Source organism: Antechinus flavipes, chromosome 2, assembly GCF_016432865.1.
Source record: "Antechinus flavipes isolate AdamAnt ecotype Samford, QLD, Australia chromosome 2, AdamAnt_v2, whole genome shotgun sequence".
NCBI lineage: Eukaryota > Metazoa > Chordata > Mammalia > Dasyuromorphia > Dasyuridae > Antechinus > Antechinus flavipes.
Genome location: NC_067399.1, coordinates 50131000 through 50146060, shown reverse-complemented (window position 1 = coordinate 50146060; position 15061 = coordinate 50131000). Strand labels below are relative to the sequence as shown.

The 15061-nt window shown below is 38.3% G+C and overlaps 1 protein-coding gene and 1 long non-coding RNA gene across 6 annotated transcripts in view; one reads left to right on the top strand and one right to left on the bottom strand.

The window, feature by feature from the left end:
- The window catches only part of ANKRD11 (ankyrin repeat domain containing 11), a 324097-nt gene that overhangs the window by 6564 nt on the left and 302472 nt on the right, over positions 1 to 15061 (bottom strand). For all 4 annotated transcript variants that reach the window (XM_051974765.1, XM_051974767.1, XM_051974766.1 and 1 more), the window contains one exon: positions 48 to 146. In XM_051974765.1, the coding sequence (XP_051830725.1) occupies positions 48 to 146 (99 nt within the window). The remainder of the gene's footprint in view (positions 1 to 47; positions 147 to 15061) is intronic.
- LOC127547780 (uncharacterized) overlaps positions 1 to 15061 on the top strand; it is a 66496-nt gene that overhangs the window by 38866 nt on the left and 12569 nt on the right. Inside the window, exon 4 of one of the 2 annotated variants that reach the window (XR_007950265.1) lies at positions 10693 to 10914. The exons of the other annotated variant lie outside the window; for it this stretch is intronic. This is a non-coding gene — a long non-coding RNA (uncharacterized LOC127547780). The remainder of the gene's footprint in view (positions 1 to 10692; positions 10915 to 15061) is intronic. 2 annotated transcript variants of the gene reach the window in all.

The window sequence follows — 15061 nt, the reverse complement described above, 5'->3', positions numbered from 1 at the left end:
CCAGTCAACAAGTTCTCCCATTTTGATCCTCTCAAAAACATTCTTACCCGCTCTATGCTGTGCTGGAGACGCAGTTTCCCCCTCACAGTCTCCTGCTGCTTAAATAATTCCTTCAGTGGTTCTGCCAGAGATGGCGGTGGGGCAATCTGCAGACCCAGAGAGAAGCATACACCAGTTATAATACGTGGCTGACAGAGCTTTTGGCTACTGTCAGTGACAAGGAGTGGCAGTAACAGGAAGCTTCCTTTACTTCTTTCCCCAAGTTGAACTGGTTATTTCCAAAGGCCAATTGGTTACCCACCCCATTATGCAGCATGACTTTTGCCAGGGCAGTCCTTTTGGATTCCATGGGCAGCAAGGTAGTGCCATATAGTGCACAGAGCACTGAAATGAGATCCAATTCCACTTCAGATGAATATTCACTTGTTATGTGACAATGGGCATGTCCCTTAACCTATCTGCTCATGTCTCCCAGATATAAATAATATAATGGCATATAGCAGGCACTTACTATATGCCTCTTCCCTTTCCTTCCCCTGTATTAAAAGGAATTAGCATGCTTGCATAAAGTTGCTCCAGTACCAACAAGCTCCATTCAGCTCAACGTTATGGAGGGTTCCATGGGCCTAGTACCAATCGGGCCAGCAGACTTCCCTCAGCCCCTCTTGCCCCTGGGCAGTCTTAGATGGTTCCTACCCTAGATTCTGCCTCCCCTGTCTCAGGAAATCTTTTGCTCAGTGCTACCCTAAGGCTTAGCTTGCAAATCCTTTCCAATCCTTCTCCCCTACATAACTATTCTCTCCAGCTTTACCTGGGCACTTAACTCTTATTTAGAATATGAGTAGTTCTGAGTTAGCGAGGTGGCCTAGTAGATAAAACACCAACTCTGAAGTCAGGAGGACCCGAGTTCAAATCTGTTCTCAGACACGTATGTAACATTTCCTAACTATGTGACTCTGGGCAAGTCACTTAACCCCAATTGCCTCAGGGGGAAAAATTTTTTTTTTCCTTTAATCTTGGGCATTTTGTTTCTCTTTCTGAGAACATAACTTGAAACACTACAGAGCCAATACTCATGTAAAAATGTATCCCATAAATGCTGTACAGTTTTTATATACATTAACAATGTACTTTTGCTGCCTTCTAGATAATTTATTTTGCAACATATTACTGCACAGTTGTAAATAACTTATGTACTGTAACATCACTTTCAGTTATGGGTAAAGAAATAAATTAATTAAAATTATCTTTGTATATGTATAGTTCACATTAGGCAGCACTTTCCCTTTCAAGGAAACAGAAAGGCCAAAATGGCGTGCAACATTCAGTATTCTGAAGCCTGTCTTCTAACCAAAAGAAAGACAACTCCACTTAGAAATTTGCATTCTTTACTTTCTCAAAACTTTTAACCCTGCGCCCCCCCCCTCCCCTCAGAGAAGGACTGAGGTTGTAACTTTCCCTCAGTATGGAGAACTTGGTGAATTCTATAGTGACTTAACATCTTGTATACAATCTTTATTTTTACCATGGCCAAATGGCTGCTACCCATAATAATGCATATGAGTTTCCTTCTTATGAGTAAGTAAAAAGATTGTAAGAAATCTAATATTGAGGAAAACCAAGTTTCTTTTTTTAAAAATGAGGAAGGACTTTATATGAAAACAAAGAAGAAAAAGGATTCAAAGATAGAACAATAGAGAATAGAAGAAAGAGGGCAACCAAACACTAGGGGTCAAAAGCAGATATTCCCAAAGAGGAGATATAGGCTGAAGATAAACCTGCCTCACAGGGATTAGATAAAAATCATGTACTTACCCAGAAAATTAAAAATAAAAAGCAGGTTATTGAAAATGAAAGAGAGGTAGAAGGGAGAAAGCTATTTAAGTAAATACACTAAGCTAGGTGCAGTGACAATCAGTCTAGCAAGAAAATCACTCGGAAGATCACACACAGGAAAGTAAAATCTAGACCAGGAGCCACTGAAAACACAGTGCTTTAGAAGCAAGATGATGGCCCTGGAATTAAAAGACCAGTCTTCACATCCTAACTATCACCAATGTAACTCTGTCAAGTCATTTAATATCATTTTAGGCTGTTTCATCATTGGTAAAATGATAAGGTTGGGGTAAAGCATTTGAGATTCCTCTAATACTAAAACTATAATTTTAAGTCTTTACCCAAAGGAATGAATAAAGTATGGATAACAAGCAAAATAAACAAGGCGAATCTCTCACTGTAACTCTTACTAAGATTTGGTGGAATAAGAACTATGACAAGATGGCGGCTTTGGAAGAGGATTCCAAAGTCAATGAAAACAGAATAGGTGACAGAGCAGTGAGTGACACTGTATTTAAGAAAACATAGAATCAGAGCATACTAGAAACATTTCAGTGTTGACCAACAAAAAGAAAAAAAGCAATACTATCATCAGAATATAGTGCGGTTGTTTATCCTTCATTTTCCAAGAGTATAATGTCATCACGGGGAATGGACTGGACTGCAAGGAGGACTTGCTAATAAGCACTCTTCAGGGTTGCTCATCTACTTTTGGTTTCCACCTGTCAACTCTCCTAAGGACATACTAAAGCCTTGGAGAAAAAGGCAAAAGGGAGTAAGGTTGACATTGTTAGGACACAATAATGATTTCAGATGTCCTATTTCCTGGAGTTCTCTCTCAATTTAAGATGGATAGGATAACAATTTCTTGATTTGCTTTATTGAAAATATCAGCCTTCAAAATGCTGAGTAACTTCAAAAGGGAAATCATATTTTGAATTTCATTTTTACCACCAAAGAACTGGTATCCACTGTGAAAATGTCAGCCTCATGAGGAAGCAATCACTTTAGGCCAGGAATACTATGGATAGTCAACCTAGATTCCAGAAGACTGAATTTGAAAGAGTTCAGAGGAAGGACTCATAGGATGCCATGGACTAAAATCCTCTAATGAAAGCCATCCCAGGCAGGAGGGGTGGCAACTGCTCAAAACTGAAATTTTGAATATAAAAAAGAGGAGCAATTCTCATGGGGAAAAGAAAGTGGTTTATAAAGAGACTGATAGATATACAGAAAACACATACCAACTTAAATTTTTTTTTAATGGAAGGAAGGCTGGAAAAAGACAGCAAATAGAAACAAAAGTATAACATGGTTCTGTAAGAATTGTGTCAGAAGTGTTAAAAATTCAAGATGAGCTGAACCTAGCGCAGAAAATAGGTAATAAACTTAACTATAAGCACACAATTCACAGCATTAAATGACTAGAGTAATCTAAAACTTTTGGGGGAAGAGTTCACAATTTGCCAACATTTACTAGGCAAACTGGAGAGCAGTTTGGCAGAAACTAGGCATAGATCAGTTATCTTATATCATAATAAAATACAAAATGACATAAGGAGCGATAGCATAAGTAATTGGGGGAGCATTATTGTTAGATCTGTGGATAAGGAAAAGAGTTTATGAATAAAATAAAAGATAGAAAAGACAACAGGAAGTAAAACAGATCCTTCTGATTATATGAAATAAGGTTTTTGTAAAAAGAGAACACAACTAAAATTAGAAGCAAAAGAGGAACCTGGAAGGAAAAGTTTACAGTGAGTTTTTCTGATAAAGGCTTGGTATATTAAATTTTGGGGAACTGAGTCAAATCTATAAAAATAGAAACCAGTCCCCAATTAGAAACTGGTCAAAGAATATGAACAATTTTCAGAAGAAGAAATCAAAGTTATCAATAGTCACATGGGGAAAAGACTCTAAATCACTATTGATTAGAAAAATTCAAATTAAAACAAACTCTGGAGTACTACCTCCAGACCTATCAGAGTGGCTAACATGACAGAAAAGGAAAATGACATGCTGGAGATGTGGAAAAAGATACACTAAATGAACTGTTGCTGAAGTTATGAACTGATTCAATTATCCTGGAGAATAATTTAAAACTATGTTCAAAAAGCTTTAAAACCTGTGCAAACTCTTTGACCCATCAATACCACTACTAGATCCATCTATATTCTAGTTCTTCTTGTGATGGCAAAGAATTGGAAATCAAGGGGGATGCCCATCAATTGGAGAATAGCTGAATTTGTTCAGTTTGATGAACATCCCCTTGATTTCCAAGTTGTGGCATATAAATGTAATGGAAAACTATTGTGCTACATAAGAAATGACAAGCAGATGTTTTTAGAAAACCTTGAAAGACATACAAACTGATGCAAAGTGAAGTGAGCAGAACCAGAAAAATACTGGGAACAGCAATATTGAAAGGATTATCAACACAATGATCCAAGACAATTCTAAAAGACCCATGAGGATTTTTCCTCCACCTCCAGAGAGAGAACTGATGAACTCTTTGTCCAGATGGTTTTATTTATTTTTCTTATGTTTTCCTTTTGTGACATGGCTAATAAGGAAATGTGTATTCTATTCACATGTATAAGCCAGGAGGAAAAAAAATTGGTAACTCAAAATTTTAAAGAAAGAATGTTAAATTTTTTTTAACATATAATTGGAAAACTGAGGTAGGATAGTTTGAGAAAGTAGAGAGAAATTCTTAGCTCTTATTTTACATTTATTTCCTTTGCCCAGAATGATTAAGATCAATAAGGATCTTGTTCCAAATGGGAACAGGATGCCTAATTGTTTGTGCTGAGCTCAAAACATCAGGCACGCTATCATAAGATGATGAAAAAAGGTAAGATCTAATTACTAAGCATTGTGGAAAACTGAAAACACACACACACACACACGAATGATTTTTCAAATATCCTAAGCTTCCAACTCAAACAATAATTCCTATGACTTATTTCTCCATGTACCCGAGTTATAAATATAAAAAGTTATACTATTCACATCATTATTTCTAACTGTCCTACTTTATAAACTCTGAAATTCCTTTATTGAATAATCATCTATTGTTCCATTATTCCCAAAGACCCCTAACCCTGTTCTTTGTCTTCTTCATGACTACCCCTCCTGTTCTAACTCCCCTACGCTGGCTACATACAACTCCCTTCCCTGTCTCAACCTATTGGTGAAACGACTTAATTCTACACTATTCCCTGCTTTCAGATTGCCCTGACCCACTGGTTACCAAACTTCAACCATGGATTACTCTTGACACCATCTGCCTTACAAAAATGCTGACTTGGGTGTCACCTCACCTCAACTGATCCCTTACTACAGAGCAAGGCCTATTTTATTTCTCCCTAATTGAATCACTAGCCCACTCACTCTCCACAGCAATTGTCCTAAACATTCTCCTCTTGTTTCTAAGCTCCTTTTCCCTATTCTCTCAGCTAAAGACCCCAGCCAAAAACTAGGGGGGGGGGGGGGGGGAGAAGAGGGAGAAGAGAAGAGAAGAACCATTTAATGAGATTTCTCCCTTCTCCATTTTTATTTTATATAAATTAAGATACTTCCCCTCTGTATTTCCTGTCTCACACATTCTCATTTAGGGTTTTTCATTGTCAAGGCCAGGGCTTTGACATGTACCCTTGATGCCATTTCCTTTAGCAGACTGAATTAAGAATACAGGAACGTGAAAGGGGGAATCTCTTATCTGTTGACTCAACATCCTTCAACCTAAAAACACGTCCATGTCTACCCTACTCTTAAAACCTCTCTCTGCAGTCAAATATTTTCCCTGATAGCTATGTCATCAAGGGTCACAAGAATATATTAAGCATCGAGAGTGCTAAGCACTGTGCTGAGTGTTGGGGATACAAAGAAATGAAAAAAAATCTTTGTTCTGAAGGAGCTCACAGTTTACCATCACATGCAATCACTAACAGTTGTCCCTTACACAAGGAATAGGTTAGGATGGCAGCACAATTATAATTTGAAAAATCTACACAAAATGTTTTAGCCCTCCAGAAAGAGAAATATGAAATTTTCTTTTATGAGGAGTTTATTGTACCTTATTATAAAATTTGGGTTGATAATTATGTAATAGTATTCATTATTTTTATCTATTTCTCAGTTTTAAAACTTTTTCTGTGTCATCTGCTGGCCTTCCAAGTATGGTTTCCTACTTCTGCAGAACTCTCCCCAAATTCTCATTTAATTTTTTATGCCAACCTATGATTAACTTGAAACTGTGATAAGAAAAATCACAATGTGGAGTGAATAACTATATATATACAAAAGATATATGCAAAATAAAATGAAAATAATCTCAGAGTGAATAAGATTAAGAAGGACTAGGAAATGGCTTCTTGTAGAATGTAGGACTTTATTGGAGTCTCAAAGGAAGGCTGGGAAAGCAAGAAGTTAATTAATAAAAAGGGAGAAGAAAGAGCTAAACATGGCAGAAAGCCAGTAAGCATGAATGATGACGGCAAGCTGTCTTGTGTAAGAAACACAAAAAAAGATGAATGTAAAAGAGTCGCAGAGTTATGCAAAAAGGGAGTAAGCTTTAAGAAGGAAAAAGGAGTAAAGGGTCAGATTATAAAAGACTTTAAAATCAGGACTTTATACAGTGTGTGTATGCTTGCATGCACCTTGTACAAATATGAGTAATGGTAGCAGACTAGAGTGATGGCAGTGTCAAAGGAAAGAAGGACACTTATATGTGAAATGAGGGTAAAGTAAAATAACAAGATGTGGCAGGTGATGGGCTATAGGGGTGAGAGTGTGTGGAACTGAGGGTACCACCTAGGTTGGGCACCTGGGAAGATAGTGGTACTCTGGAAAGTAAAAGGGAAGTGAAGAGAGCAGATAGGGTCATTTTGGGAGAAGGGGAGAGAAGGTATCAGTTCAGTTCTGGACATGCTGACTTCCAGATGTCGGTGGGAGGTCAGGAGAGAGGTTAAAACTGGACAGGTAGGATAATAAAATTCTACAGAGGAAGAAGAGGACAATCAGCTCTCAGGAGATGACAGCCACTAGAATTTTGATCCACGATAAGGATCACAATAGTATCTATGCCCTAGGTTGTTGTGAATCAAATGAAACATTTGTACAACACTTAACCCACTGCCTAACGCATACTAGAAACTTAATAAATACATGTTGTGTTCCTGAAAGGGGTGGGTAGCTCTAGAGGGATGCTGGGGAGACTGATGAGATCACTGAAATGGGGACTATTAACGACTGAAGAATTAATTCATGTAGGTTCTAATCATCTCTCTCTCCATCTCTTCATGGCTTACCTTCTTGGAAAGCCATGACATTCAGTGTGTCTTCCCTTCTTCTCTTACTACAATTGAAACCTTTTACCATCTAGCTTCTGACCTCATCATCCAAAGGAAACTTCCATCTCCAAAGTTACCAGTAATCTCTTATCTGACAAATCTCATGGTATTTGCTCATTCCTCATCCTTCTTAATATCTCTGCAATATCTGACAAAATTCCCTGCCTTCCCCTGGTTCTCTGCAGTCCTGCTTTTCCGGGTTTCTTTGCAGATTTTTCATCCATGGTATAGTCACTATCAGTATTCATATCACTGCCTTAGAGCCCCTACAACTTTATATTATTTCATTTAGTTATCTTAAGTCTAAGGTGTTCAATTATATTTGTACAAATGATCACTACATCTCTCTGTTTGACCCTAATCTCTCTGCTGGGCTCCAGTTTCACACCAACTGCCTGCTAGACATATTGATCTGTATAACAGACACATCTGAAGTTCACTATGTCCAAAACAGAAATCCTCTCTATTATCAAGAGGAATGCTTCCAGGCACCAAGGATCCCAATCTTGGGTGTCATCTCTGCCTATTCAGTTTCACTCCACATTTCCAAATTGGATCATTTTGAGCGTTTACTCTTTTTTTTATTTGACTTTATTCACATCCCCTTCAACTCAACCTCAAAACATCCCATTTTAATGCTACCCACCCAGCACCTATTCCATACCAAATACTATGCTTTGTTCTTCTTGTTCATTAGAAACTCTTCTGTAGCATAGTAGATAAGTCCTGGCCTTTGAGTTAAGAGACTCAAGTTCAAATCCAGCTGCACTCATCCATTATCTGTGTAACCCTTACCAAGTCATTTAGCCTTTGTGTTTCCTCATCTTTAAGAGGAATAATAATAATTACACCTACCTACCACGGTTGTTGTATCAAAGAGTTACTATCTAAAGTGCTTAGCAAAGTGCCCAGAACATACATAAGTTTGTCTAACAAACCCATCCTTTCTTCCCTCCACTCATATACACACAATTCCAGCTGAAGCCCCTTATCAATTTACACTAATGACTTGGTTTACCTGCCTAAGTCTGTCCCAACTCCAAGCCACCACCCACTTGACTGTCAGGGTGGTTTTTATCTAAAGCACAGCTCCCTAGCATTAAAGTCCACTGCTTGGCAAGGAAAGCTCATAAGGTTCCTGCCTAGATTTCCATTCATCTCATATTTTATGATCATTCTGCCCCAGATACCTACCATTCCTTATACCTGAAGCCATCTGGTTTCTGAGCCTACACTGTTCTGCCCCCTCACGGATGCTCAAATACTACCTTCTGAGAATGCCTTTCCTGGGTTGCCTACTTGCTCATGCCTTCCCCTGTTATAACTAATTGCCTTCTTCTCTAAAAATTATCTACTTTTCTAGTTTTTTCATATGTTATGGCTTCTTTAAAGATCATTGTAAAATTGGCTTGTCCCAGTTTCTGTCACATAGTGCTTAATAAATGCCTGCTGACTATGTAGTACTGACAGCCTAATGAAGAAAGACAAATAATATTGTTTGGATATTCCAAGAAGGGAAATGAAAGCCATTTTCAAAAATGTGGAAGAAAATAGTTTTATGTTTTTATAGAACTAGTTAACACCCTTAGGTGGGAATATCCTCACAATTAATTACTCTTCATGTTTAGCTTAAAAAACATGGAAAAGAATGAATCAAAATTGGTATCAAACCTCCTGCTTCCTTCTCACTGAGGCAGGGCTCAAATATTCCTAGAAGAACTTGGATCAAATCTAAGCTACTTTTTAAAGGACTTTGACCTTATTGCTGGAGTCATTAGCAATTTACTGTATTTGTTGGAACAGGTGTTTTGATATACCACCAACATGCTTTGCTGTTAAGAACACACCAACTTAAAACAGGCTCTGGTGTTTTCTTAGCATTCTAAAAGGGAAGGTGCCTTGAGGAACAGGAAGCATTTAAAATGGAGTCTGATGACATAATTCCAAGTAATCCTATTAGGGAAAATGGGGGGGGGGGGGGGGGGGAGGGAGAGAGGGAGGGAGGGAGGGAGGGAGGGAGGGAGAGAGAGAGAGAGAGAGAGAGAGAGAGAGAAGAGAGAAGACAGAAGAGAGAGAGAAGGAGCCTTAAAATTAAGAAAAACAAAAAAAATAATAAAAAGAAGGTATCACAGCTCTGTTTTGATAAGGACATATATAAAATTCTGTGATTCTGAAGAGATGAAACTAAAGGCATGAAACAGAAGACAAAGGTAAAAACATAATCCAGTCTTGTGAAGACTTGATTCAAAGGTTAAAGCCCAGAATGCAGTGACTTTCTAAGACAGCAGAAGGACAGGAACAAAAGACAAGTAAGGGATTGGGATGCTGCCTACTCCAAGTAGTCCACACTGATCATGGGTAAGAAAATATGCAAATCTACTGTACTTTGATGCCAATTCTGTTCTCTCCACTAGGAAGAATGATTTTTTTTTTTAAACAGAGAACAGAATAAATGTTGGAAAGAGAATTGAAACTCATGAGACATTTAAGTGCTTGCCTACCTACTATGTGCAGAACATTGTACTAAAAATAAAAGAGAACATTTAGTGCTTTACAAATTCCAAGTTACTGGGTCATGACAGATACTTACTGGGAAACTTAAAGATGAAGTTATAAGAATGGCAGTTCCTGGTACTTTGTAGGGGACAAGACAGGGAGAATGGAAAATTATCCTGGGGGAATGGAGACTTGCAAACCTGTCAATTTGTGCCAATTAAAAAAAAAAAAAAACTCATTCAAAATGTTAGGCCAATGAATTATGTTCACTCCTGGCATAGTTTTAGGACAAATAAGATTAAAGGAACTGTTTGTGAGAAAGAAGAAATGTTCATTATTGAGTTAATCTTATTTTCTTTCTGAAAAATGTTACTAGAGGCAGGTAAATGCTACAGACCTAAAGTACCTGGATTTAAATGTTCAAATGATGAATTTCAGCAAGGAATCTAACAGTGTCAGATAGAATTTCGTGACAGTACAGACAGACTCAGAAATGGATAAATGTCTGGCCCCAAACAGTGTGGGGTATTTAAAGTGATCATGACAGCCTGAGGGAAAATCTCTAGTGACACAGGATTTTGGTCTTGGTCTAGGATAATGACTTTTTTCATTTTAATTTTTTTTGGGGGGGTTGTTAGTGAACTAGATAAAAAAGGAGAGAAAATATTAATTGTATAGATGACCAAAAGATAAGGATAGTGTATTAGTTGTCAGAACTGAGACCAAAAACACCCAAACAAACAAAGCAGAGCAGAACTAAGGTGATATTAAGATTAAATTTATTCCTATTAAATGTCAAGTCATATGTTTCAATTTTTAAAAACCAAGTATATAAAGCACAAAATGGGGACGATATGGCCAGAGAGCAGTTCACAAAGAAAAAAAAAAGAAAAAAAAAAAACCACAAACTTGATGGTTCACTTGAAAAAAAAGTTTATACTGCGTGACCAAGTCATACCTGCAATGTGGTATCAAGTTCTGATATCTGTAGTATCTGTTTTTTTAGGAAAAATGCTGACAGGATGGTGCATGTATACTCAAAAATATGACCAAAAAACATGATGGGGAACAAAAACAGACCATCTGAGACAGGATCAGCTAATATAACTGGAAATGTAGAATCAAGAGAAAGGACATCCATTAGGACTTTACCTTCCCTAAACTTTTATGTCTCCAGGGGCTCACCCCAGAAAAACTATGGACACTGGATAATTAACATACATTTGTTGTAAGTATTGGGGGGGGGGGGGGGGGGGATGATCACCACCCTCACACATATGTGGAGTATTAACTCCGCATTAGATGAAGGTCTTAAATGGCAAACAGTACTAGGATCCAAAGTTCTTTGTGGAGGCAAAATTTGATTCAAAAAATACAAAACCCTCTAACAATTCAAGCTCTCCAGAAATAGGATAGGGTGGATGAAGAGATATCAAATTCCTTCTCCCTGCAGTTTTTAAGCAGAAATGATATAAAAAGGATCCTTGTTTTAGCTCTGTGTTATACCAAATGGGTCTAGAAGGCCCTTCTTGTTCTGAGATTCCATGATCTGATAATGAAGAATACTACTAAAACTGGCAACTAAAACTTTACCATTAAGAAGAATGTTGTATAGTCTCAAAAAGATGGCATATCCTGTCAATATCCAGGGAAATGTCCCTCTTTCCACAGAGGAGGAATCTGTGAGGATTCTCAACCTGTCTCTCAAGGTGCTTGAGAAGGTAGCTTCCAGCAAGCTGACCTTTGTCATCAAACAACAGTATGCTTTACAAGTACCAGTTGGAAGGAGAAATTTGGCAAAAATCATAAATATAAAATAGACTACTGGGGCCTGGTTACTAATGAAAAAAAAAATTTAGGGGCTACACGAATGATAAATGATTAATTTTTTTTCACTCTTTTCCAATTTCATTGTAGCTGACAGCACATTAGATTACACACTCCAAAAAACTGTATTTAAGGCTTGGAAAACCTGACACAAACATTTCACCCTTCTCATCCCCTGAAAATATATAAAAATCATACTGCAATCAAGATTTTCAAAGATAGGCAGATTTTTCAAAAAGTGATTCTATATATTTAGTAAATACTGAGTACTGTTTTCTTAAGAAGAAAACGTCATAACGGCTCTTTTTAACAATGTGGTAATTCAAGACAATTCCAATCGACTTGGGATGGAAAGTGCCATTCACATATAGAGGGAACTGTGGAGATCAAATGTGGATCAAAGTATAGTATTTCATCTTGCTGTTGTTGCTCTTTGCTTGTTTTTTCCCCCTTTTGTTCTGATTTGTCATGCATGCCAAGCAAAAAATAATAAATCAGAAATATGTTTAGAAGAATTGTACTCATTTAACCTATATATCTCACATTGTTTACTGTCTATGGGAGAGAGAAAAAATCTGGGAACAAGGTTTTGTGAAGGTGAATAGTGAAGATTCTTTTTGGAAAAACAAAATACCATTAAAAATATTTTTTTAAAGAAAGTTTTTAATGATTCTGTTCCCAACTCAAATCTTCCAGTCCCAGGTCAGTGAGCAATGCCCTCTGCTGAGCACTTTTAAGACTTGGACAGCAATATGAATCTTCCTAGCAGAGAGGGAAAGGCATGTTGCAGATGTGTTAATTATGCCAACTTTGGTAATCTGTACATAATGTCCCATAGAACCATCTTTTTTTTTTTTCTTTTAAAATAGCCTAGGGGGAGTGGTAGCACAGTAGATAAGAGCACCAGCCCTGAAGTCAGAAGGATTTGAGTTCAAATTTGGTCTCAGACACTTAATACTTTCTCGCTATATGACCTATGGCAAGTCACTTAACCTCATTTACCTCAGCAAAAAAATGAAATGAAATAAAATAAAATAGTCTTTTATTCTAAAAATATATGCAAAGATAAATTAAGTAGAACCATCTTTAGAGCCAATTCTCAACTTTCTTTGAGATTTGCCAAGGATTTTCAAGTATTAAGGAACTGAGGAGTAGTGTTGCAAAAAATGAACCATAAGCTTATGCTGGGGTGGGTTCCCCCTCCCTTCATCACTCAGTAACCTCTCCTCCTTTGAGATCCATACAATCCTTATCAATCCACTCACCCAATCAAAATCCTGGTATTTGTTGTCTACAGAGCTCCCTTTCCTTCCTCAATGAATTTAGCACATGGCTCATAATTGTTTTTCTCCTTCAAACATACATGTTGACTGTCCCTCAAACACTCCTAACTACTTACTTGGTTCCTCCATCTAAACACTCAGTTCCCACAATCTACTTCTAAAGATGCTCATATCCTTCAATCTTGCCACCACTGGCATGTACCAAACACTTCCATATTCGAGATTTTGAACTTTGAAATCTCCTTTTCTGACCTAATCTCTTATCTTCCCACCTTTCCTTCTTCCTTCCCATAGCAAACCCTACTCTTCATCTACACTATGATGTCCAATCCCTCAACCCCGCTCTGTTCTCTCCCAGGTCACCCAGCAGTAGATCATCTCTCTTCTTCCCCCCATCCTGATCCTCTAGTTTGGCTCTCCTTTCTTCTCTTGAATCCCTGGCCTCTTCATCATACTGCCAATTATGTCCTGCTAAGCCTCAGCCTTGGATCACACTCCCACTATTGCTAATTTTGCTTCCTTACATGTGCTACTGAATGAAGGCAGAAAAAGAACATGCAATCATTCTGACTGGGTCCCACTACAAATTTATGTTACAATGAGGCCCTTGATACAGCTGGGCAATTCTTCTATATGTCCCTTGCCAACAAACTATCCCACTCTCCATAGAGCCTCTTCCCAACCTTTTTCATCCATCCTCAAACCTCCTATAGTTTCCCCACTTCCTTACCTCTCAGCTGAGAATCTTGCATCATATTTGACAGAAAATATCTCCACAGCCCCTCTTCTGCCTTCTTTCTCAAATATAACCCTAATACTTTGTGTGCCACAACCTTCACCCTTATCTCACATGATGAAGTGGTCCTTTTTTTTTGTTAAGGAAGATCCCTCTACAAGTGAGCCCATTCCAACTTTTCTCTTTCCAAGAAAATGCTTCTGCCCTGCACCAAGAATCCATATTCTCTCATTTATCTCCAGTTTTTCCCTAGTGAGGGGCTCAGGGCAGCTAATATACATGATGGATAGAGTGATGGACTTATAGTCAGGAAGACCCAAGTTCAAATATGGCCTCAGACATGTCTTAGCTGTGTGACCTTGGCCTGTTTGCCTGTTTCCTCATCTGAAAAATGAGCAGAAGAAGGAAATGGCAAACCACTTCAGTATTTTTGCTAAGAAAACCCCAAAAGGGATCAAGAAGAGTTGGACCTATCAACAGTTCTTTCTACTGGCCCCTTCCCTATTACTTACAGTTACACCCATGTTGCTTCTTTTCTCAAAAAATCTTCACTGTATTCTTCTATCCCCCATGATTATCACTCTTTTTGTGGTAAAACATCTGGAAAAGGCCATTTACACTAGATGCCTCCACTTCCTCTCTGCCTAGTCCCTGGATCTCCTGTCAAATTCAAAGGCCCTTCTTGTCTCAATCCTTAACTGTCTGGAACTTTGGTACTTGTAAGCTTTAGACACTGGAGATCCCCTCTTTTTCTTGACTCACTTTTTCTCTTTCCTGGCTCTCCGTCTCATTGTCCTTTCTGAATTCTCATGCTGTGCCCTCTAGCTAGAAGTGTCCCATTAGGGGCCTGTCTTGGACTATTATCTTTTGTTCTCCATCGACACTTCACCTGATAACCTCATCAGCTTCTACTATATGTGGATGAATCTCAAATCCAGTCTTAACTTCTCATCTCCAAATACCTTCTATATATCTTTAACACAACACATTAAAAATTAAACATTATGTCTTTAACTCTAAATACCACCCCTTACTTCCCTATCTTCCTAATTCCCCAGGACTGTACTCTAGAGGTGACAGAATAAACAAAGCTTCCTGACTACTACTCACTCATTTCTCATGCAGCATTCCCAACCTGGTGCCCAGGCCTGTCAATGCCATCTCCTTTCTGCCCTCCCTTATCCCCTCATTCCTCCACAACTTGCCAGGGCTTCTCCCTGCCTCAAGTCTCTCCTCACTCTAGTCCTTCCTCCCTACTCTGCCACCAAAACGGTTTCCCTAAAGTGAAGGATCATTCCTCGCCTTTAGTAAGCTCCAGTGGCTCCCTATGACTCCAGGACCAAGTACAATGCTCCTATCCCTGCCTACCACACCTTTCCAGTGCTGTTTCTCTTTACTCCCCCATCACATCCTCTTTGATCTTGGACTCCTGGCTGTTCACAAACAAGATTCTTCATCTCTTGACATTTTCTCTAGCTGACACTATGTCTGGAAAGCTCTCCTTCCTCCTGTCTGACTACTCTCTTCTT